Genomic DNA, 26,951 nt, shown 5'->3' with positions numbered 1-26,951 from the left:
TGGTTTGTCAGTATTTTGTTGAGGATTTTTGCATCTATATTCCTCAAGGATATTGGCCTGATGTTTGAATTTGACCATTTTATAAATTAATATAGCTTTATGACCAATATTTGATCATTAAAACACCACAATTTAAAAAATACTTATTTTAGATGAGTTATCTGTGTTATTAAAAGTTTAAAAACACCATTTCAGGTTATTTCACTAATTAAAATAAAATGCAGTATTTGGATCAAGGTTTGCATAATCCTTTTTACCTGGAAATTTTATTCCATTTTATCATTAACATTTCCCCTAAATAGTTCACCTGATCATTTAAGAATATCAACTCATAATTTAGAATAATTAAGTGTGTGTCATCATGTGTCAATGCAGTTATTAGAAACTAGCATTATTGCTAAAAAGATCTTCAGGTATACTTATGGTTACTGTTGTTTTAAGCCATAAGATTGACATACATGCACCTGTCAGCTGAGTGTCCTTTGTACCATTGTTGTGACCCTTCACGTCACTTCTCACAATATAAATCAGATTGCCACCACTCTTTACTTGCTATGTAATAAATATATTAAAATTATGCTCACATCCTTGAATAGATTATAAAAGCTTTGTAAACATTCCTTTTCTCTTTAAAGTTTTTTTGTGTATACGTGATTGTGCATGTGTATGTGTGTGTGCATGTGTGTGTATGTGAGAGACAGAGAGAGAGAGACAGAAAAACAGAGACAGGCAGAGTCAAACTAAGACATGAAGGAGAGAGAAAAATTCCAAACATCTAGAAGAGTACTTGACATGTGACATATTTTTGGTTAACAGATATATTATATCTCTTTATAAAAATGTAATAATATGAATGCTTGTTAGTTTATGCTAATAATATCATAAAATCCCTTTAAACTGTAAATATTTACTTTTAACCAAATAATAACAAAACAATTCTGGCATATTCTATCTCTAAATTGATTTTTCAATTTTGCTTTTTTATTATTTTTCAGTTTGAAAGCTGTCATTTTTTATACCAGATCTTATTTTTATACCAGATCTTAGTTTCTAATACCATTCTGCATTAGATAGAACCACAGCCCTTTGGATAAATAGTTGTTTCCAGGACCGGAACAGGGAATATGAAAGATGAATGTAGATTTCCCTCCCTTATTCCCTCCTCCCTTGCTTTATTTCTTTTATCCTAGCACACTGCTAAACCCAAATCTAAAAAGGAAAACAGAAAGAAAAATGAGTGTATAACACCTTGCAGTGCTGGAAAATAAGAAAATGCTCCATAAAAAACCACAATGATGGAATGTCAAAGGTTACAGAAGCCAACTAAACAAGCTCCTAATGTCCAAAGTTGGAATAATTTGAGCAACAAAATAAATGATGGAATTTTGGATTATAACTCAATATATAATAAATATCTATGAGTCCATACTGATAGAAAAATTAATACATGAATAAATAAATAAGGGAGAATAGAAAAAAAACTTTCCTGTACAGAAGGATATCAAATAACTTATGTGGATTTTTTACCCTGAAAAAGACTGAGCACAGCCCTCCAACCCTTAACTGTCAGCTGTGAATAGTGACTTTTTTCCAAAGGGTACGGTATGGAAGGCAGGCAAAGAAAGTAACTTCACAATGCATAAACCTGACAAACACTACCTCAGCCAGGAGATCAAGATTCGCATCAACAGTAATAAGTCATGTTGACAGTGTGTGCCCTTGATATGATGTGAAGAAGATATTATTTCACCTCTGTAGTCTCCCTCCACACAATATTTAACTCCATTCTACTAGTAATCAGACAATAACAAATTGATAGATACTCTACAAAATACCTGATCAATTCTCCTTCAAACTTTTTAGGTCATCAAAAACAAAGAAAGTCTGTACCAGCCAATTTATCTACAGAAAAAAAAAAAAAAAAGTCTGAGAAACAGTCACATCCAAGAGTAGCTTAAGACATGACAAGTATACTGTGGTTTACCAGATGGGATGTTAGAACAAAAAGGAGAGTATTAGGTAAAAATTAAGAAAATATAAATAAAGCAATTGCTGTAAAAGTATATCAATATTGCCTCGATAATTTTGACAATGTACCATATTAATGCTACCTGTTAACAATACAAAAAACTGCATGTAGGGTATATAGGAATTTTTTGTGTTCTTTACAACCTTTCTGTAAATCTAAAATTCTTCTGAAATAAAAAGTTAATTAAAAAGGAAAGACAGTAGCCTATATATGGTGAGAATATTCATCAGCATTGCAAAGCTGTAAACAAACACAGTATAATAATAAATTTAATAGTTTTCAGACCTTATTAAAGGCACAAAAAGAATTTCTAAAATAAATATCCCAGTGGAATAACCTAGATAATTAGTTAATATTTATAATTAAAGATTACTAATAATTTTTTAATTATTACGGACTATACTAAAAGCCTTCAGAATATATCATGGAAAGAGCATAACCTTCAGAATCTCATGAGTTCAACCTCTGCTTCACTGCCTTTGAAATAATTCTTAACTCATCCAGGTTTCCATGTTCTCAAATGTAAAAATAGGAAAATGAATTCCTGTCTTTTATGATTACTCTAAGAATTAAATAAGATAATGGAGTCAAAAATATTAGATCTTTACAATTTTAGGTAAAATATTAACTGATCTCCAAGTTTTTTATTTGCTTATGATTTTCATAATTGTAGGTAGCTAGTAGCCTTGTTCCTTTGTATTTTAATAAAAAAACTCTTTTTAGGAAATTAATACTGTTAATGTGTATATTGTGAATTTAAATCAATATTTTATCTCTTGAGGAAATATTCATGTATTTTAGACTCATCACTGTTTGAAGAATAAAAGTTTTGTCTAATTACATACATTTCAACCTTCCAATAACAGGTAACATGTGGGGATGAGGATGTAGTAGAGGATTAGCATAGTTATCTTTTCCCATGCTGATAAACTGAACATCAAAATGGTGACGTTTAAACTATTAGTTTATTTCTGTCTCTAATATCTGATACTAAAGCAATAATACTAATATTGGAATTGATGTTAATAGTTTTAATTGGGCCAGATGAAGTGGCTCACGCCTGTAATTCTGACACTTTGGGAGGCCAAGGTGGGCAGATCTCTTGAGCCCCAGAGTTTGAGATCAGCCTGGGCAACATGACAAAACCCTGTCTCTACTAAAAATATAAAAATTAGTCAGGTGTGATTGGTGCATGCCTGGAGCCTTAGCTACTCAGGAGGCTGAGGTGTGAAGATCACCTGAGCCTGAGGAGGCTGAGGCTGCAGTGAGCCGTGATCCTGCCACTGCATTCCAGCCAGGACTACAGAGTGAGAACCTGTCAAAAAAAAAAAGTGTTTTAATTACATTGAGCTCCAAAAACACTTTTAAAGAGCAAAGCAATTTAGCAACTATATTAATATTTCTTATGTACCAGAAAACCAAATATGAGACAAATAACCATATTTCTCTCCTAATTAAGGCAATTCATTTTAAAATAATCAGTGTATTTGGTTAACGTGTTGGTCAATGTGTTGTTAAATATTAAAACCTGTGTTTGTCCTGTCATCCTCCCCTAGTTTTTCATGTTTAGTGCTATGGTATTGACTTTCCAGAGAGCCTAGATACCCAGTAAGACAGAAGGGTAAAGACTGAAAAAAAAAAAAAAAAAAAAAAAAAGTTAAAATTAGATCAATATATGAAGCCAATGCAAACCTCCTTCCCTGATAAAAGAAAAAAAATACTATGTCGAAGCAAATACTGAAAAAACAAACCACTGAATACTTATAGCAGGTACATGACGGTACCTGCTATAAAGGAATGCGGTTCTTGCCACTCTTCTTATCCGTCTAAAATACGGGCTACCTAAAACAGAATCTCTTAATCTCAAATAGCCAGAATGTGATGTTGAAAAATTGTATCTATAGAATCTTTTCTTAGGTTTGTTTTTATTTTTGTTTTTTTTTTAAGCTGAGTGCCTTAGAGCCTACTTAGTTTCAAAAATTAATTTAAAATATATTAATATATGGTCAAGTGTACTTATGTCTATTCATAACATATTTTTCTTTTCTTATATAAATCTATCAAATAGGCACACTGACATTTGTATTGTTAAAATTTATTTCACTCAACTTGGGTTATAAGGTCAGGAATAGAATTCAGAAAATAATTTGTCTCTTTAGCAATTATGTACATTTGTTGCGATATTGAATTAGATATGCTGTTGTAAAAAGAAAGAGCTTTACTCAGGAAACTGTTCCCTAGACAGTAAATGTATTGTGCTCAGTGTCAGTTTCACAGTGGTTTAGGTAGTGAACTACAGAGATAAGCTTGAATCATTTTGAGGGTTTAATTTCATTCAGAATAGGTATGGTTCTGATAATGAAAGAAAACATTATGTCAGATTAACCTTCCATTGATACCAAGATAAGCTATAATTATAATGATGATACCTTCTTAAAGACATTGGAGAACAACAAAAGCAGGCAGAAACTGGAGAGAAGATCACTCCTGCAAGAGGGGAAGATCACTGAGTAAGAGGTACACTTAACCAGGTTGTCTCTTGAGAGTACTCCTCAGTAATCAGTTTTCAGTAATTTTATGCCTTAGTGTCAGGATGCTCAGTAAATAGATGGACCCACACATCTAGAACTTTGGAAGATGTCCAGACCAAACAAAATAGTTCCATGGCATAATTCTATAGGTGATCATTGAAGACGGTAGCATGAATGAGCTTTCCACGTAAAGTTTGCTAAGTGAACATAAAGGACAATATAGAATAGAGAGCTGGTGTTTGTTATAATAATAAAACACAGAGAAGTAGTATTCAATTATTGTGAATTACAGGGAAAACCAGGGAGAAAATGATGTTTATAGTGTGCTACTAAGATCATAGAAAACAATTTCAAGAGAAAGCAGTAATAAATAAATAACAAATAATTAAACAAGGAAAATGCTTAACAAACCAATAATTAATGACTTAATGGAGAAGCATCAGAGAATTGAGGTCACAGTGCAAAACCACCAACCTAAAAGCTAGAGACAGGTGAATAAAGATGAGCATACTTGCCGTCAGATTATTTGGGCCAGAAGCTGCTGGAGCCATATGCTGATAAGAATACTCAAATGATAATTTTGATGAATTGCTGGAAGCTAAATGTGGACTAGCTTGAGAGTGAGAAACTCCTAGCCACCCAGTCATAGGGTTGGGGTGGTAGGAGCATACTTTTGTGAGTTTTACCTCCAAGAACAACATCAGGTTCTCATGGTGAAGATCAAAGAAAAATACCCTTATATTTTTGGCAGGACAGGGAGAAAAGTAACCCTTTTGAAATACAGCTAAATCATTTTCTCCATAACGAAGACAGCACTGCAAGGAAAACTATTTTCCCAGAAACTTATCTGACCTTGGGGGAGGACAATTAACAAACTCCAGTCCCTAAATCCTCCCAGCCTTTCTTCTTTCTTTCTACTGAGAGATAGGAAAAGGCAAAAAATAACAATAAAAAGTTGTGAAGGTCACAGTCCAACAACTCAGTCCCACTAAAATACTGAGATTTAATCACAAGATTATTAAACACTTTTTTTCCCCACACCTTACCATCACATCAATAGGAAACCAATAAAATCACAGTGAATTACAGTTGTAAAAGCTGAAACTTCCATCTATTTATTTGCCAGTCTTATGATCTTTAGAATCATAAGGATCTTTCTTAAGAAAGATTATAAGACTGACAAAACAGACTCTGTGTGGCAATAAGATACCAACTTCCAACCTTGGAAACCTTTCCAACTTTCCAAAGTTGGGGGTGGGTGTGCAGGGAGGAGGAGGGGCCAATAACAAGAACACTAAAGGACACTGAAGCCTCTAGCACTAGTACCAACAGAATACAGCAAACATTATACACAGACTACCTTCTAGCAAGATTATCATAAAAGCCATACTAAAGGACATTTTCTGTAACTGATACATCTTGTATGGCTTTCAACAAAAAATTACAAGGCATGCTAAAGGCAAGAGAAAATACAAAAATCAAGCATAAACTCAGATTTGACATGGACTTTAGAATTGTCATATAAGGAATCTAAAATTACTATAATTAAGAACGCAAACTAAATATAGAATCCTAAGCCCCTCAACAGACTAAATGGACCCCCTCTTGGCCAAGGAGACCCCACAGAAACCTATAAATCTAAATTCCTGGCCATGATGGGAAGGGAGGTTGGACACACTTTGATATATCCCCTCCATTTTGGAGTTTATGCACAACTTACCAGCATTAACACTAAAATAAAGATCATAAAACTGACAAAACAGACTTTCTGTGGCAATAAGATACCAGCTTACAACCTGACTCTGGTATAGCATCACATAACAGATAGCAGACTCTGAAGAAAATAAAAACATTTTACCCCAAAACATATTTTTTTGACATATTTTGAAATGTTCCTGCAAAGCTGTCTATTGTGAGGGAAATATATATCTGTAGAGAATCTTCATTAATGCAGCCAGGCTTTCTTTTTCTAGTTCTTTCCTGGATCTAAGAGAAATACATCAGAGACCTTTAAGATCTGAAAAGAGATGCTTATGTCTATTCTCTCTGAACACTGCTACCCGAAGCCTTCATCTGCATAACAAGAACCTTGGCCTCCACAGCCCTCTTTGACTCAAGCATTCTTTCTACTGACAAGTCTTTAGAAATCTTAACTCTTTCAACCAATTAGCAATCTGAAAATGTTTGAATCCCCCTATGAGTTTTAATTCAGTCTCCCCCCCCCCCCACCACTCCTGTCAACTTCAAGATATCCTGCCTCTATAGGCTGAACCAATGTATATCATATATATATTAATTTAAGTATTTGCCTATAATTTCTGTCTTCCTAAAGTATATGGAAACAAATGGTAACCTCACTGCCTCAGGCACACTGTCTCAGGACCTCTTGAGACTGTCCTCTGCCATGATTTCTCATATTTGCTCAGAATATAACTCTTTAAATCTTTTACAGGGTTTGGATGTTTATATGTTTTGGCTTTGTCCCCACCCAAATCTTAAATTGTAGCTCCCATAATTCCCACTTGTCTTGGGAGGGACCTGGTAAGAGGTAATTCAATCATGAGGGGAGGTCTTTCCCATGCTGTTTTCATGATAGTGAATAAGTCTCATGAGATCTGATGGTTATATAAAGGGAAGTTCCCCTACACATGATCTCTTTCTTGCCTACAGCCATGGAAGATGTGACCTTACTCCTTATTTGCCTTCCACCATGATTTTGAGTCCTCTCCAGCAATGTGGAACTGTCAGTCAATTAAACCTCATTCCTTTATAAATTACCCAGTCTTGGCTATGTCTTTATTAGCAGTATGAGAACAGACTAATACAGTAACTTGGTACCAGATAGTAGGGAGCTGCTGTAAAGATACCTGAAAATATGGAAATGAATTTGGAACTGGGTAACAGTCAGAAGTTAGAGCAGTTTGGAGGGCTCAGAAGAAGATAGAAAAATGTGGGAAAGTTTGGAACTTCCTAAAGACTTGTAGGAGTCAGAAGACAAGAAGATGTGAGAAAGTTTGGAACTTCCTAGAGACTTGTTGAATGGCTTTAACCAAAATGCTGATAGAGATATGGACAATAAGGTCCTGGCTGAGCTGGTGTCAGATGGAGATGAGAAACTTGTTGGAAACTGAAGTAAAGGTCACTCTTGCTATACAAAGAGACATGACATTTTGCCCCTTATCTAGAGATCTGTGGAACTTTGAACTTAAGGGAGATGATTTAGGGTATCTGGTGGAAGAAATGTTTAAGCAGCAAAGCATTCAAAAAGCGACAAAGCATAAAAGTTTAAAAAAATTGCAGCCTGACAATGCAGTAGTAAATAAAAAATGATTTTCTAGGGAGAAATTCAAGCTGGCTACAGAAATTTGCATAAGTAACAAGGAGCCAAATGCTAATTGCCAAGACAATGGGAAAAATGTGTCCAGGGCATGGCAGAGAACTTCGCAACAGCCCCTCCATTCATAGGCCCAGAGGCCTAGGAGGGAAAAATGGTTTCCTGGGCTGGGCCCAGGGCCCTCCTGCTCTGCGCAGCCTAGGGACTTGGTGCCCTGCTTCCCAGCCCTGACTGAAAGAGACCAATGTACAGCTCAGGTCATTGATTCAGAGGGTGCAAGCCCCAAGCCTTAGCAGCTAACACATGGCATTGGGCCTGCTGGTACACAGAAGTCAAGAATTGGGGTTTCAGAACCTCTGCCTAGATTTCAGAGAATGTATGGAAATGCCTGGATGTACAGACAGAGGTGTGCTGCAGGTGCAGAGCCCTCCTGGAAAACCTCTGCTAGGGTAGTGCAGAAGGGATGCAAACCCCCACACAGAGTCACCACTGGGGCACTACTTAGTGGAGCTCTGGGAAGAGGGCTGCTGTCCTCTAGACCCCAGGATGGTAGATCCACCAACAGCTTGCACCATGTTCCTGGAAAAGCTGCAGGCACTCAATGCCAGCCCATGAAAGTAGCCAGGAGCAGAGTTATACCATGCAAAGTCACAGGGGCAGAGCTGCCCAAGGCCATGGGAGCCAACCCACATCTTGCATCAGTGTGACCTGGATGTGGGACCTAGAGTCAAAGGAGATCATTTCAGAGCTTTAATATTTGACTGCCCTGTTGGATTTTTGAGCTTGCATAGGGCTTTTAGCCCCTTTGTTTAGGCCAATTTATCCCATTTAGAATGGGTGTGTTTACCCAATGCTTATACCCCCATTGTATGTAGGAAGTAACTAGCTTTTGACTTTTCAGGCTCATAGGCAGAAGGGTCTTGCCTTGTCTCAGATGAGACTTTGGACTGTGGGCTTTTGAATTAATGCTGAAATGAGTTAAGACTTCTGGGGACTGTTGGGAAGGCATAATTGGTTTTATAATGTGAAAAGGACATTAGATTTGGAAGGGGCCAGGGGCAGAATGATATGGCTTGGTTGTGTTCCCACCCAAATTTCTAATTGTACCTTCCATAATTCCCCCCGTATTGTAGAAGGGAGCTGGTGGGATTAATTGAATCATGGAGATAGGTCTTTCCCATGCTGTTCTCATGATAGTGAATAAGTCTTAAAAGATCTGATGGTTTTACAAAGAGGAGTTCCCCTGCCCATGCTCTCTTTCTTGCTTGCCAGCATGTAAGATGTTACTTTGCGCCTCCTTTGCCTTCCATTATGATTGTGAGGCCTCCCCAGCCAAGTGGAACTGTGAGTCAATTAAATCTCTTTCCTTTATAAACTACTCAGTCTCAGGTATGTCTTTATCAGCAGTGTGAGAACAGACTGATACAGTTTTCATCAATGATGTATGGGCTCTAATGAGAAAAGTGGACAAGATATAAGAAGGTATGGGTAATGTAAGCAGAGAAATAGAAACATTGGGAAATTGTCAAAAGGAAATGCCAAAAATCAAAAGCATAGTAACAGAAATGTAAAATGACTTTTGATGGGTTTATAAGTAGACTGGAGACATCTGAGAAAAAGAGTCAATGAGCTTGAAATTATGTCAATAGAAACTTTTCAAACTGAAATGAACAGAAAAAAAAATTTAATGACATAATAGAATATCCCAGCACTGTAGGATAATTACAAATGATTAATATATGTGTAATTGAAATACTAGGGAAGAAAGAGAGAAAAGGAGCACAAGAAATGTTTGAAATAGTAATCACTGATAATTTTTTAAAATTATTGACAGATACTAAAACACAGACCCAGAAAACACTAAGCAAATAAAGACCAAAAAATATACACCTTGGCATTCATATAAAGAAAAAGAAACAAGGTAGACAGAAGAGAGGAAAACCACCTTCAAGGAACAAGGATAATAACTACATCAAACTTCTCTTTGGAAACAATAGAAGCAAGAAAAGAGTAGAGTGAAATATTCACATGCTGAAAAAAAAATTCCAACTAAGAATAATTTATCCACCAAAATGATCATTCAAAAGTGAAGCAGAAATAAATACTTTCTCAGAAAATCAAAAACTGAGGAAACATTTTTTACTAGTAGGTTTAGTAAAAACTACCTGAAAGAAACATTACAAGAAGTTCTTCAGAAAGAAGGAAAATTATATACAAAATTGGAGCTCCATAAAGAAAGAGCATCTGAGAGGCAATGAATATCGGTAAAATAAAATTTTGTTTTCCTATGTTTAATGAGAAATTATCAAAAGGAATAGATCTAGCTAGTTATGTAATAGATCTGTAAATAGTTATTATAGTTATATAAAATAGATCTATAATTATTATAGATCTATTATTAATAGATAATTATTATTATTATAGATCTATTAGAGCTATAAATTATTATTATTATAGATCTAATAGATGTATAAATAATTATTATTACAGATCTAATAGATCTATAATAGATGTATAATTGTTATCTAATAGATAACTATTTGTTCAAAGTTGTAATGTTATACAAATAAGTAAATAAGTGGCATCAATATTATAAGAGAGGTGCTGCATAGGTAGCTAGTCAGACATGAAGAGGACAGGAGAGGGCCTCCTCTACCAGCAGGAATGTCAGTTGACCATCAGATGATGGTCAGGCACTTAACTGTCTCTCTTAAATAATAATTGGCAATAGCCTGTGCCAGAGAAAGGCACCAATAGCTAGAAAAACCTGAAACTGTTGATCAGCTTCACAATAAGATCTCAGGAGTTGGGCAAGTGGGCTCAAGCATGCATGCTAGGAGGCAAAATGGCAGAGTTTAACTGGTATATGACTTTATAGGAACACTTGACTGGTAAGGCAAGAATGCCTCAAGTGAGCATGCATACAACTGCAGTAAATACACTGCACATGCAGTCCCCTCCAAGTGCTGGCAGGCCACTGGGCATTCGGACAGCCCACCCAAAGGGAAGAATCAGGGGAGAAGAGACCCAAGACCACAGAAGCATGCCAACATATAAAATTCTAAGTCAAAGGTCAAACCACACACTTGATTTCTCAAGTCACATGCTTGGCCCTCTTCCAAGTGTACTTTACTTCTTTTCATTTCTGTTCTAAAGCTTTTTAATAAAATGTCACTCCTGCTCGAAGATGTGCCTGGGTCTCCCCTTCTGCCCTATGCCTCCTAGTCCAATTCTTTCGTCTGAGTGAGCAGCAAGAATTGAGGTTGCTGCATATGTGTACAGATTTGCCACCACTAACAACAGTAGGGAGAAATTAGGACTAACTACTCTATTAGAAGTTACTTACACTACTCAAAAAAAGTATAGGGTTACTTGAAAATGAATTCAGATAGTTGTAAAATGTACATTTCAAAATCTAGGGCAATCACTAAAATATTTTTTAAGGAAATAAAATTTATTTTACTGAGGGGAGACAAATTGAATAATGTAAGATTTTCAATAAAACCAGAAAAATAAGAAAAATGTGAAAACTGAAAAAGACAAAGAAAAATGCACAAAATAAATAGTTACAAATATGTAGATATAATTTCAGCTATATAAAAAAGCACTTTAAAAAGTGGTTGATAAGCACTTTTTGAGTGGCCTAAATGTACCAATTAAATAACAGTGAATATCAGAATATATTAAAAAAAACCTATGCATTGTCTACAAAATTTCCCTTTAGATATAAGGAAACAGGCTAAAGGTAAAGGAATGGAAACATATATTATGCTAATTCTAAGTGAAAGAAAGCTGGAGTAGCTATATTAATTTCAGACTAAATAAACTTCAGAGCAAATAAAATAGACAAGATTAAAGAGGGTCATTACATAATGTTATAGAGGTTAATTTTCCAAAAGTACAAAACAAAATTTACTGTATATGCCCCTAACAACACAGTGCCAAAATATATGATGCAAAACTGATAGAAGTATAAGAAGAAATAGACAAATTCACTATGACAGATGAAGAATTCAATCCTCTCTTTCAGTAATGGCCAGATAAAGCAGGCAGAAAATTAGTAGGACCCAGTTGAATGGAACACCATCATCAATCAAATATATCTAATTGATAGAATGGAATATTTTAACCAACACAACATGATGCCTTCTTAGCTCACATGGACCCTCCACCAACATAACCCACATTCTGGGCCCTAAAACACACTCTAAAGAAAAATTGAAGAATAATACTCATAGAATATATCTTCACAGACTACAAGGAATTAAACAAGAAGTCAATAACAGAAATAGGGCTGAAAATTTTAAAAACAGAGATTAGACAACATACTTCTAGTAAAACATGGGTCAAAAAAGAAGTTTCAAGAGAAATTAACAAGTATTTTGTACTAAAAGTGAATAAAAATACAAAATTGGTGGGATAAAGTAAAAGCAGTGCTTAGAGAGAAATTTACAGAATAGAATACTATAAATAAAAATTGCAGTAGAAAAATGGGTAAAAGATCACAGTAAACATCTCACTAAATAAGATAAGGCAAACTGCAACAAGAATATGCAAAGATACTTGATATCATTTGCAATTAGGGAATTTTGAGCTAAAACAGTAATGAGATGCCACTATAGACTTGTTAGAATGGCTGAGATTCAAAACATTAACAATACCAAATGCTGATGAGAATGTGGAAGAACAGTAACTCTTACTTATTGCTGATAGGAATGTGAAATTGTGCAGCCATTTTGGAAGATAATTTGACTGTTTCTTACAAAGAAGGAAAATAGGTTTACCACAGGATGTAGCTCTCCTAGGTATTTATCTAATTGAGTTAAAAACTATGATCACACAAAAACATGCAGAGGAATGTTTAGCTTTATTCATACTCACAATCAAATTGGAAACAACTAGAATGTTTTTAACAGGTGAAAGGATAAACAAACTGTGTTACATCATCCAATGGATTCAGTGATTTAAAAAATGAGCTATCAAGCGATGAAAAGATATGGAGGAACCTCAAATGCATAATGCCAAGATAAGAAAGCTGGTCTGAAAAGGCTACATATTGTGTGATTTCAATTGTATGACATTCTGCAAAAAGCAAAATTATAAAGGCTGTAAAATATCAATAATTGCAGGTGTTCATGGACAGAAGAATGAAAATGTGAAGCATGGGGAGATTTAGGATGATCAAACTCTTCTGTATGATACTGTAATGGTAAATACATGACATTACACGTTTTTGAAAATCTAGAATTTTATAAGATAAACTGTAATATTTGCAAATTTTAAAAATCATTCAGGAAGTCAGAGTATCCCAGAAAATAATTCTGGTGGTGACAAAAAAACTCCAACTGTATAATAAATGTACAAAATAATTTTCCTAATTCAGGCAAGGGAAAATTTAATATAAATAATATATAGTTAGATGGAGTAGCCTCTCTGTCAAACTCTGAGCAGGCTTGTGGTGTATGTAGTTTAAAGTAGCCCAAATGCAATTTGAGCATGACTTCTGATGGTATGCGGGTGAAGCATCCTTGTCACTATTCCTCAAACTGCAAACCACTGCACTTCGTGATCTTGAGTCAGAATATTTTAGCTAAAATATATAAAACAGAGTTGAGTTAAATTAATCTCTTGTATATTTAAAGAGGTCCTGATAAAGTATCTGCCTCAAAGAGCTCTATGAGGATTAAATGATATTTATAAACAGGTGTTATAAGAAGTTACCAGAATCTTAGTGTTTATTCTGATCATTGTGTGGCAAGACAGCTCTTGGGTTTTCTACCATCTGAAGACTTATTTTATTTTATTTCATTTTTTAAAAATTCTGTTAGGCATGAACGTAGCTACAGGGTCAAATTTTTCCAAAGCCCATGCTTCTTTCTTTTCCCTATCCCATCCCCATTCCCCAGCATTATCCCCAATTTAAAAAGAGAACTATATTCATTGGTAAGAGGGTAGAAATTATATACATAGGAATGAAGGAAAATGGGTGGTTGTAGTTTTTAGGCAGTTGCTAGTTGTGGCTCTCTGGGAGAGTCATAGTTTACCTGATAAAGATGGATTCAGTCAAGCAGCATTCTCTTAAAAAGACCAGCCACATGTGTGTGTTTTTGTGAATGTCTCACCAAATTGAAGAATTTCTTTTAATCACAAGTAAATATTAAATACTAATAAGAGACAAAAATTCTAGAAGTATCAGAGACAAACTAATAAAACTGTGATGTCGATTAATGGTATAATCTACTAATGAATAAAAGGTTAGTCTGAAAGGCTATTGTTAGGTATTATAATCTTTCTTTGATTAAAAATACGTTGCGAAATATATTGGCTTATGAATTTTTTCTGTCAGTAGTTCTTTTGTATAACTTAGTAAAAGCAGCATTGATTCTTTTACATCATTCACTTATAAATTGAACCACCTTAGAATTACAACTTATTTCTCTTATGAATTAAATTTAGCGATTAGAATTATAGAATGAAGTCCCGTCAGGTCATGGGTTCCTGTGCTTTCCAAATATTAATACTTAACTATTTTGTAGATTGAAATATAAATATTGTCTACAACTTATAGAGGGCTTAGATATTTTAAAATGTCTTTTTTACTGATTTAGTAATACTTCGATAATAAATGATGCTATCTCATCTCTAAATCTGAAAACTGTGACACCTGTGAAATGATTTGGGCCACTTTTTCCCTTGAGTTTGAAAAATTCTTAGAATCATCACATAGAGATTTTTATTGCTTATGAATAAAATTCTTTTTTAGCTTGTTCCTCATACTTATTTTTTACTTCATTACAGCTGCTTTCTAAAAAAACACTTCAGGATATTCACAAGGCATAAACATAATTTTTAAAACTTGATTTTCTGAATTGAAAATTATTGAAACAAAAAATAAAACAAGATGATAATTGTTTTCCTCCTCAGGCAAAAGCAGTCTGAAAGATAGTCATTGCATTTGGGGCTTTCTAAACTAAAAGAACACACATATTCTTATTTATAAAATGAAACTATATAAAACATCTCACTTCCTGAAACCATTTTTACACTGGATTTAGCCAAACTACAGAAATGTCAAGAATTCATTACATGTTTTTTAAAGGGTCATCTCTTTTGTCCTATTTTGCAACTGTCTAAAATATTATCTCTAAAGGTATGCATTACAAGTAAGACTATTATCTCAGGCCTAAGTTTCAAGTCAAAATGATATTTTTAGCACAATAGTGAAATGTATTTTAACTCAAATTCTTCTATTCCAGGCCAGCTGGCATATGTGAGGGAAAAGCTAAAAACATAAATCTATCATTTGCAATTGGTATAATCACCATCCTTGGCATAGGAAAGTCTTCATTAAACATGTTTATAGAATTATCCTTTCATACACCTTAAATTAATTGCCTTCCATTGAGATTTAAAATTAAATATGGAGAGATTGCCCTGATCTTTTCATCCCAAGTCATATTTTAAGAAAATATCTTGTTTCTTTATGTCTGGCTGAATTTTAGATCTGCTTTCTGTTCAAAAGAAGTTTCATGATCACTTTTATAAATGAAATGGTTTTATATATGAAACCATTTTTCACCAGGCCACATTAGAATGGAGGGTATAAACATATTTCCATTAAAAGTAATAAACTATACTTTCTTGTTTTCATATATATATTCAGTATTAAAGGAATTATACTTTAATTCCAACCCCGATTATACTTTAATTCCAGCCTCCAACAAAGTTTCACATAGGATTTTTTTTTTCTGTTAATACAAAGATATGCTACATCTAATACCAAATGGAGACCTTTTCTTCTTCAACTCCAGTTACCTTTGGGAATATCTATGGAGCCCTTTGCTCCCTGGGAATCTATTTTATTCATCTATTTAATTTAGTCAACAAATATTTATTGAGTACTTACTCTGTGTCAGAACTTTATATTATATGTAACACTGAATGAAACAGACAGAAATCCCTGATTTCTTATATTCTAGTGCATCTTATATTATAGTAGAAAATAAACATTTGCAAATAAATGTTTTACTTATAAGATAAACACCCACACATAGGCTATTAGCAACTATGAAGAAAAGTAAAGTATAAAATAGGAAAGAGAATCAGTTCGTAGGAAAAAAATAACTACCCTTTTCATCTTTTTTGGGTGTCAAAGGTCATAATATTGACTTTCTTAATTATTAATTGCATAGTAATGGGGACATAACATTAATTGGTAGTTACCAGGCAGTTGTTCATTGTGTTTCTCTTAAATAGTCATGACTTACCTGGTAAAGATGGATTGTGCCACTAAGTTCTAAATTCCAAAATATGGAAACTTTTTTTCTGTTTTATTCACCACAATATTTCTAGCATACATACAATTATGCTGGCCATATCTTAAATATAGAATAGGCATATAGGTTGAGTGAATGAACTAATGCGAAGGATGAAAACTACAAAAACTGAAATTTTGTCTTGTTCTATAGATTCTTTCTCTATCTATTCTGGTATATCTATCACCAGAAATATTCTGGTGTAGTTATCGCCACAGACTTCATCTGGTAGCACCGTCACCACTATTTTATAAATGAAATTGACTCTTCACCGTACCAAAGCATGATTATATTTTCTGGAATCAATTATTCAGAATTGTATAAAATATTATTGTGGATACAGAGAAATAGCCATGTGAGTTGAGCCCCCAAAACCAGGATGAATCAATTTCTTCACTTTTGATGTTACCAGCTAGAACTGTTGAATTCTAATGAAAGCATAACTTAGAATCACATCAAAGAATGTGTCAACAATTCTACACGAATCTTTTGCATTTCTATACATCTTGCAAGAAGCACTGATAGCCTGTATCCTGGACTATCTTGTCAAAGATATTTATACTGTGAAGAGCCTTATACTCCCTTGGAAGGGAGAAAAAGTGTCTCTCTCTCGAGCCAAGAGTGTTTCCCCCCTTTTCTTTTATTGTATTGTCAAACATAATAAAGGTTACATCCCCTTCAAAGGCTAAGATCAGGCAGGTTTGCAATTCATTATAAAAGACTCAGATTCTCTAAGCTTGGCATTTCTCAACTGTGACACCAACCTACTACCTATGAGACATCCACCTACACCTATTTGTGTCACCCCTGTAGGACATGCAGAGTGGTGGGAGCCAAAACAAACATAAAGTTCATGCTATTTGCTGTGCCATGAGTAATATGTGATCAGGAGTCTTATGTCTTTTGCCAGCATCCATGAAACTAACTTGTCAACAATGACTTAGGGTAAATGCTCAGATGCTTTACAGTTTTCAGTACCAATATTTCTATTTAGTAAGAATTTAAGCAATTGCTTCCTCTATATCTAATAGTGATAGAATTAAGTTCCAAAAGCACCAACTAGGGTGGTCAGTCAATGATATGTCATTTTGTTCCAAGGTCTTCAGACAAATTGACTTTCAAAAACAATTTAAGAACTTTCTATGTACTAATTGTTAGCAACAAAGATCATTCCATGTAGTAGGTATTCTATAGACAGTCACGTAGCTCAGGCAAGATACAGTCAATTCATTTAATTTATCTTATAGTTCACATTAATTTTAGTTCAGTTACATTATGTTTTACTTCAGGTTAAAAAATTTACTATTGGTTAAAACAATTACCCAAAACAGAATTGTGTCTGCAATATACATACTGTAGTGGATTTTCAAAAAATATCTTTATGATTTGTTAAAGAAATAATTGGATACAAAACAGGAAGTAATCAACTGGGATATAAATAAAATGTAAAGAAGTTACAGATGCAGCACAAGGGAAGCAACATTAGTTGGTGATAGCTTTGCAGCACGTATGTTAACTTAGGCCAGAGAGACTAGGCGTGAATATTACACACTCAGAGAATGACAGGACTTGTATTAGTCTGTTTTCATGCTGCTGATAAAGACATATGCAAGACTGGACAATTTACAAAAGAAAGAGATTTAATTGGACTTACAGTTCTATGTGGCAGGGGAAGCTTCACAATCATGGTGAAAGGCAAGGAGGGGCAAGTTCCATCTTACATGGATGGCAGCAAGCAGAGAGAATAAGGAAGATGCAAAAGCAGAAACCCCTGATAAAACCATCAGATCTCATGAGACGTATTCACTACCAGGAGAACAGTGTGAGGAAAACCGCCCGCATGATTCAGTTATCTCCCACCAGTTCCCTCCCACAATATGTGGGAATTATGGGAGTACAATTCAGGATGAGATTTGGGTGGGGACACAGCGAAACCATATCAGGACTCCTGTCTGTTTTAAACTCAGCCACAAGGACAGGTGGAGTTGCCACTTAAATATCAGGGACAATGCCAAGGGCTTTATCTCTATTTCTTACAATAATAGTATAAACTAAGTCATAATAGTCATTATGTCTTGGATTCAGAAGAAAGTCTGAGATCTTAGCAAGTCACTTAGATGGAAATCATAGCAATCCCTAGATTATTATCATTTCAATAAAGAGCTTGTTACAGTGCTTATTCATACAGTAAGTGTTGAATCAATGTTACCTACTTATCTATATAATTTCTATATACCAATAACCACCTTTCTCTATATTAATTAGATATAAAATCATAGATGCTTAACTCTGTCCCCATATTGAAGGTGAAGAAAATAAAGCTCAATACCATTAACAAATTCAGCTAGGTCAGTATCAGAACTAAACATTGAACCAAGATTCGTGATTTCATACACCACAGCCAGTCCAGCTGGACAAATAGGATCTGAATTTGGATAGAATAGCAACTGGTAATAATAGGCAAAATTCAGCCAAAGACAACTAGTGAGCATTTTAACAGATGAGTAGGGAACATTGACATAGGACCAATAAGCTTCAAAGATCCAGACAAGTGAATAGTGTCAGTGGGCCCAACAGCAGGCATCAAGATTCCAGTGATGCGACAGGATTTTGAGGGTACATTTTTAAGGTTTTAAGAAATACTGATAAGGACAGGGTAAGATTCAAATCTTAGAGGAAGCAATAAGTGTCCCAAGTAAAGGAGATTATCAAGACAAGAGCTGACAAAAAGTAACTAACTAGTATAAAGCCAACAAAAGAAATGTTGAGGCAAAGATTTCGTTTTAAGAATGATGGACTTGTGTATTCAGGTGGTCAGACAAAGCAGACTTATTTGCAAAGTGACTGGACACTGTAATTGCTTAGCTACTGAAATTGAAATGTTTTCACTTCACAAAATATAGGGGCAAAGTTAAGACAGATACATTGTAAATTTATGTTTGCCCATGGTATAATTTAAGGAATGCATGGACTTAAAGTCCAATAAAACCCTATGACTCTTTTATTTACTTGCCAATTTTTAAAACCATTTGAGTCTTAATGGTTTAATATAGATTGATGGAATTTTATTGAGGGAGGAAAATGTACTCATGGAATGTGATTCTAAGATTTGTAATCCAATATCTTATGGGACTCATTGTCTTAGACTTATTCTATTATCGAAAAGTATGAAAATCCAAATTGTTTTTGCCTTCATTGAAGACAATGCTCAAGGCAAATATTTGTTTCTACCCAGCACTTGATTCTAAATCACACTTGGGTTTCTACCTTTGTAAGCTGGGCCAAATTACATATTATTCTTTAGGGCCTTTCTTGAAGTTTTACCTTAGGATGCTAACTAGAGAGAGACAGACACAGTGGTAGCTTTTTGTGTATTTTCCCTGGGATTATACCATAATCCTTTTCTTCTAGACCATACAAATTCTACTGATAAATGATGAATAACAGCATATAAGATAGAAATAAGTAGAGAATCTCTAAGCCAGCTTAGGAATTTTGGTGTTGTTGTTGGCCTCCACTCGGTTTTTGCTGATCATTCAGGGGAGAGGTGAATGCTTACATTATTAAGAAAATAATAAAATAATAATAATAAAACCTCAGACCTTATTTTTCCATAGAAACCACATAGGAGAAAGGGATACCAAATATATATCTCACAAGACAGAGCCAAGAAAAGAAAGTGTATTCATACTCAATTTTTACTTATAATTCTATTATTAGTCTCACTAGAAGCTCAATTGTATGGACCAGTGACTTCATAAAGTATCCCAAGGACTCTATATAAGAGCCTTTGAATATCAGGACTCTTTAAGAGCATTTTTTCTCCTTACTGGTAGAATGTTGAAAACTTGATGTCCCTGCAGGCTAAAAAATGCTACCAGCAGTGTAAAAGCCAAAGAAAAAGAGCCAGAGGCAAATAAGAAACAAGTAATTATAGGCCAACTTTCTACCAAAGATGATTCCCAATCAGTCATAAAGTTGAGTTTTTCTTAGTTATGTCAGTTAATCAAAGCAGTTAAATGTACTTTCTTTCATGACATCAAAACCAACTCATACATGTGGGACCTATGCATTATTTTGCATCTAATTAATATCTATCATTTAGCATTTTGATTTTACTTTTTAAAAAATACGGCAAAAAATCTACCTGTAAACATTATAAAGTGCTATTTGTTTGCAAAAAAATATGATCTCCTTGAATAGCAGCTGTTAAAACATGGAAAATTACATTGAGTTCATTTCTGGACACTACCTTAAAAGGTCTATGTTCCCGTTTGCTAAGATGTAAGTCTTCCCAAAAATTCCTTCCAAGAAATACACTATAAAAGCATTTTAATACCTAATGATGCCGTACCTAATCTCAAGAGTCTTGGCTAGCAGACAGATGAGAAGCTTCAATTCTGCCAAAGAGTGGTTAGGCAGCACATGCTAGGATCTCACGTCTAGATATTTTTCACTCAGATATTACTCATCATGTCATAGCCAAATAATTCACAGTTTGCCAATCCTCCACACCTTATGCCAGATGAGATAGAGAAAAATCATCTGAAATATTCTACTTGATTAATTTTTAAAGTCTGATCCAAAGTTATTAGACTTTGCAGTTTTCTAGGTTTTTATATTTTATTAAATCTTATTGTATACATCTCATTTTATAGAACAGCAACATAAAATACAAGGCAGTATTTCTCATGAATATCTTTGTGTCTCCCTTTCATAGAGATTTGTGTTGTCTTTGAAGTGGATAGAAACCACACAAATTTATATTCTAGTTTTTGCACTTGCAGGTAATCTTTTTTAAGAAATATAACTCTCCTGAGTCTGTTTCATGGTCTTTGAAGTAAAAATAATACTATTTCTTAATTCATCAGATTGTTATGAATATATTAGTTAAACATGTAAAGTGCTAAGCACATAAACAGATTCAATAAAATTAGCTATAGAAATTAATATCAGTTGGCTCAATGTTTTCAACATGACATTAGTCTCTCTCCCAGTTTTGCTGGCTTGTTAAAATGTGACCCCAAATTTATCATTCTCTGTACCTTAATTGTATTGTAAGTATCTGTACTGTTTTTCACCTCAGATCCATTGCCTTTTCAAACAATTTAAAATAGGGGTTAAAAGAAACCATGCTGGGTTTCTTGAAAGATACGTATTCATCCATCTTCTTTCAAAGAATATTTTATAATATTTGTTCATTTCAGTTTCTCAATGTGATTTTATAAATGATTTTAAAAAGGACTCTGAACAAATATTTTTAGAAAACATTTGTTTGATTGAACTTTACAATCTTCATAAATAATTTTTTCCATATTCACAGCAAACTAAACATGCAATAGTCTCCAAAATTTTACTTCAGATGAAAATTCTAATCTGAGCACAGATATTATGTTCAAAATTCATGATCAAGCCTTAATTTATAAGCATAACGCTAACCAACTTTCTCTCTCTCCCAGAAAATGTTGGGTCTATCCAATTGCTCAGTTTAGGATAATTCTTACTTCTTCCTCTACCATATCCAAATCATTAGCATTTTCATTGCGATTCCTGCTCTGAATAAGTATACATCTTTCCACTTCCATTGTTTTCATTTATTTCAAGCAAACTTTATCTCTTCTTTAGATCGCTTTATTAGTCTAAATTTGGGTTTTCCTATAGTGACTCTGGCTTTCCTCCTATTTATTTGCCACACTACAGAAATAGGATTGTTTTCAAAACGTACATTCAATCATGTCATTTAAAAAAATTTTTTTTCATCTGCAACAGATTTATTTTTAAAAGGAATGGATTTTGAACGAAAACAACGTGGGGCAGAAGTATGGAACAGAAAATAAATACAAACGTAGGCTATTCTACTAATTGTTTTATAACCACAACAAACTAGTACAGAGAATGCCCTGTACAAAACACGACAAAGGTTCAAACGAGGTGTTCCCTTAGGAAGCCTGAAAATTTCAGTCTCTGGTATTTGGAATTTAGGCTTCAGTCCTTGTTTTTGGATGGATCACTGGGTGTGTGGTGCCACGGCTTCGGTAGCGAAGGCAGCTCCAGCCGGGCCTGAGCAGTGCTAGCACCCTCCCCAGGAGACCCTTGCAGTTCTCCGTGGTAACCAAGTGCGACCGAAAGGCCGTGATCAAAAATGCGGACATGTCGGAAGAGATGCAACAGGACTCAGTGGAGTGCGCTGCTCAGGCGCTGGAGAAATACAACATAGAGGACACTGCGGCTCATATCAAGAAAGAATTTGACAAGAAGTACAATCCCACCTGGAGTTGCATCATGGGGAGGAACTTCGGTAGTTACCTGACACATGAAACCAAACACTTCATCTACTTCTACCTGGGCCAAGTGGCCATTCTTCTGTTCAAATCTAGTTAAAATCATGTCATTAAAAAAAAAAAAAAATCCATTGCTCCCTTTTCCCATTAAAATGAGCTGCAACATTTTTTATGTTACCTACATTATTTGGACTCTACCTACCTCCCTATTCTCTCTCTCTCTCTCGGTTCCTGTTTTGATCTAAATATGTCCCCCAAAATTCATATGTTGAAACTTAAATAACAGTGTGATAGTATTAAGAAGTGAGGCATTTAGGAGGTGATTAAGTCATGAAGGCAGAGCTCTCGTGAGATTAGTAATCTTACAAAAGGGCTGAAGGAACTTCTGCTATGTGAGGACACAGAGTTCCTCTCATCCAGAGAATGCAAAAGAAGCCCTCACCAGACACTGAATGCCAACAGTTTAGTCTTGGACTTTCTCTCCAGAACTGTGAGAATTAAATCTTTATTATTTATCAATTACTCAATGTCAGGTATTTTATTATAGCAGGGTAAATTCAGCATGGACAGACTGAGACAGTGCCCCAGTCATAATGACCATGTTTCAGTCCCTAGTGTACGCCATAACCCTGGCTCCTTGCTGCTGCAGTGCATTAACACAGGCTGCCTCCTACACTTGAAATACTTTTCCCTTTTTTATATCAAATTCCTACACAAATTTTAGCTTTAAGTTCAATGGCTAAAGCTTTTACTGATCACACCCACCTGCCATTTAGATCAGACATCTTTTCTTCCCTTTCATGTGTTGGGGGGTGTTGTGGAGGAGACCTGAGATGTGGAGTGATTAATATATTGCTCAGCTCAGGAGACATTATCACTTTCTTTTTGTGGACAAATGTGACAGGTTATATTTTCTAAAGATGACCTTGACAATATCTCCAGTCCTTCATTATGCTTCTTTTGCCATCCCTCCTACCGAGAGGTGGGGACTGCATCTCCACTTCTTATAGTACAGTGAGGTTGTGACTTCTTCAACCAATGAGTATGGTAGCATTGACACTGACTTCTGAGAGTAGGTTATTGAAAACCATGGAACCTCTACTTGGTTTTCTTGGAACACCTATTCAATGAAGGACCCTCTTAGGATGCCCCCTCAGAACCAAGCCATTGGGCTGTGACAAGCCTCAGCCACATAGAGAAGCCATGTAAAAGTGTTCTGTTGACTAGCCCCAGTTGGGTCAGTCTTTAAATGGTCTCAACTTAGGTTTTAAACACGTGAGTGCAGACATCATCTTGGAAGTAGATCATACAGCCCCAAGTGTTTTTGTCCCCAGCCATCTGAATCTTCTAAGCAGAGGCCTCAGACATAGTCATTCTGAGGCCCTAACTCATAGATCTATGAGTATGATAAATACTATTTTTTTATTATTATACTTTAAGTTCTAGGGTACATGTGCACAACATGCAGTTTTGTTACATATGTATACCTGTGCCATGTTGGTTTGCTGCACCCATTAGCTCGTCATTTACATTAAGTATTTCTCCTAATGCTATCCCTCCCCAGTCCCCCCACCCCATGACAGGCCCCAGTGTGTGATGTTCCCCACCTTATGTCCAAATGTTCTCATTGTTCAATTCCCACCTATGAGTGAGAACATGCGGTGTTTGGTTTTCTGTCCTTGCGACAGTTTGCTCAGACTGATGATTTTCAGCTTCATCCATGTTCCTACAAAGGATATGAACTCATCCTTTTTTTATGGCTGCATAGTATTCCATGGTGTATATGTGCCACACTTTCTTAATCCAGTCTATCACTGATGGACATTAGGGTTGGTTCCAAGTCTTTGCTATTGTTTTATGTTATTAAACTTTGGAAAGATTTGTTTCACAGCAATAATAATAACCAAGACAAAGGTGCATTTGGTTTATCTCATTATTTATTATTTTTACTCTCTGAGCCATAATTGCCACTCTATTTTTCTTTCTCTTTCCAGCTACACAAGTCTGTTTAACATGTGTCTTTGGATAAGTATATATCCATAAGGAACATTAACAGTTTTTTTTAATATGTATCTATTTTCATTAAAATAAATGATCTTATGCTAAAAATTTCTGCCTGACTTTTTCCACTCCAAACTGTTTCACAGTCATTCTAGGGTGGTATATGAATCTCATGTTCTCTGCTTTTGAATGCTTCATGCTACTCCACGGTGTGCACTCATCCTAGTTTTATTATCCAATTGTCTTGGGCTGAATACCTGGGTAAACTATAACTCCTCCCTTCTTAAAATAATACTCTAATATGAACTAGCAAATATGTAATAAGGAGTACACAATAAGAAGTGAAATTACTAGTTCAAAGATATATTCACAAAAAAAACAAGCATGCTTAATTTCCCTAAATACTGTTGGATATCTGCAGCTGTCTAAACTTCTAACAACAGTGCACAAAGCACAAGAGTTTTCATTTCATACATATTTGCAAATACTTGGCATTTTTTCTGAGTTCTAATTCCAGTCTTATAGAATCTTGGTATTGTTTCTGTTTAAATTAATATGTTAGTAATGTAATAGAGCAATTTTTCAACCTTGCTGTGAACTGCCTGTTTATGCTTTTTGCCCATTTTCACTTGTGTTTTTTAGGTTTCCTTTTGATTTGCAGAGTTTCTTGTAAATTCTTTGTTTTAAGCATTGCAAATATTTTCTCCAAGTTTCTAATACATTTTATTTAAGAAAAAACTTGAATATTTAGGCATTTAAATTTATATTTTATTATTAATATTTTTCTTAGCTTTTATATTTTGCCTTTTATATTCGTCTTTATTTCATATCAAATTTACCTTTTATATAAAATGAGGCAATTTTTTTTCACATCAAAAATGAGCCATTTTTGCAATGCCTTCTACTAAATAATCCATCTTTTCTCCCCTAAAGTTTGAGACCTCCTTAAATCTATGCTCAGTGTCTTTGTATACAAGACTGTTAGTGAATCTTTCTGTTCATATATAAGGAATGCACTGTTTCCATCATAATGTTCTCTAACATGGATTAATGTCTAGTAGCATGAGGCCTCTTCTCTGTTTTATCTTTTAAAGATACTATTAGTAATCAACAGAATTTTACTTCTTTATATAAATTTTTATTCTTTTTTCTGTATTTGTTTTAGAGAAAGGGCCTAACTGTGTCACTCGGGCTGGAATGCAGTGGTGTGATCATAGCTCAATGCAACCTCAAACTCCTGGGATCAAGCAATCTTTCTGCTTCAACCTCTCGAGTAGCTAGGACTACAGGCCTACAGGCGTCTGCCACCACATCCAGCTGATTTTTTAAAATTTTTGTAGATACAAGGTCCTGTTCTGTTGCCGAGGCTGGTCTCAAACTCCTGGGCTTAAGCAATCCTTTTGTCTCACCCTCCCAAAGTGCTGGGATTATAGGCATGAGCCATTATGCCCAGCCTCTTTTACGTAAATTTTTAAAATAGCCTCCTCATGTTTTTCCAAAACTCTGTTTGAGTTTTATTGGAATTATTTTGCAATTATAGATACATTTACAACAAATTAAAACCTTTACAATATTAAGTCATCTCATTCAGAAATATGGTATTAGTTTCCATTTATTTAAATCTTGTGCTACAACCTACTTTATGACAGCCTTCTAAATTACTTACATGTAATTTCTAGATGGTCTGTAGGTTGTATTTATTTATTTATTTATTTTTTAATTTTTTGAGATAGAATCTTGCTCTGTCACCAAGGCTGGAATGCAGTGGTGCGATCTCGGCTCACTGCAAGCTCCACCTCCCTGGTTCAGGCCATTCTCCTGCCTCAGCCTCCCGAGTAGCTGGGACTACAGGCCTCCACCACCACGCCTGGCTAACTTTTTCTATTTTTTTATTAGAGACAGGGTTTCACCGTGTTAGCCAGGATGGTCTCGATCTCCTGACCTCGTGATCAGCCCACCTCGGCCTCCCAAAGTGCTGGGATTACGGGCGTGAGCCACTGCACCCAGCCAGGTTGTTTTTATTTACTTCCTTGCTTTCTTTTGTTTGATTGTTTTGGAGGAATATTTTGTTTTGCTATCTTGAAAATTAATCTATCTTAGTTTCCTTTCCTTTTAGTTACTGATGGTGTACAGGAACACCATTTACTGTTAAGTTGGTATTATGTGAGATAGTTCTTGTTTCTTTTATTGGAACCAGTAGATAATTTGTTAATAACAGTTATGTTAAGGCAGGACCTAACTTGTTGCGTGTTTTATCATTTTCTCCCATTTATAGTACTGGGATTTAAAAACACACCACTAAAGCCAGTAACAAAGAACTTGAAGATGTATTACTCACTCTGGCATAAGCACATTGCTGGCAGAGTGACCACTGCTGGGGGAACTCTGACTTTGGGGCAGGTAGAGCAAACCTAGCCCTGAGTGTCTGTGTAATTTGTGAATAATCCTGTGGTTGGACTC

The 26,951-nt window shown here is 34.9% G+C and overlaps 1 protein-coding gene and 1 long non-coding RNA gene across 2 annotated transcripts in view; both read left to right on the top strand.

The window, feature by feature from the left end:
- The window catches only part of LOC134730802 (uncharacterized), a 767,202-nt gene that overhangs the window by 722,379 nt on the left and 17,872 nt on the right, over positions 1-26,951 (top strand). The window lies entirely within an intron of this gene.
- Positions 21,996-22,969, top strand: LOC100986917 (dynein light chain 1, cytoplasmic-like). The gene is made up of 2 exons (XM_034965465.2): positions 21,996-22,028; positions 22,249-22,969. Exons 1-2 carry the CDS (start codon positions 21,996-21,998, stop codon positions 22,588-22,590), a joined length of 375 nt encoding a protein of 124 aa, XP_034821356.1. The 3' UTR covers positions 22,591-22,969.

This window comes from Pan paniscus, chromosome 6 (assembly GCF_029289425.2).
Source record: "Pan paniscus chromosome 6, NHGRI_mPanPan1-v2.0_pri, whole genome shotgun sequence".
NCBI classification, from domain to species: domain Eukaryota; kingdom Metazoa; phylum Chordata; class Mammalia; order Primates; family Hominidae; genus Pan; species Pan paniscus.
The sequence above is the reverse complement of the archived record's forward strand: the minus strand, read 5'-3'. Positions and strand labels throughout refer to the sequence as shown.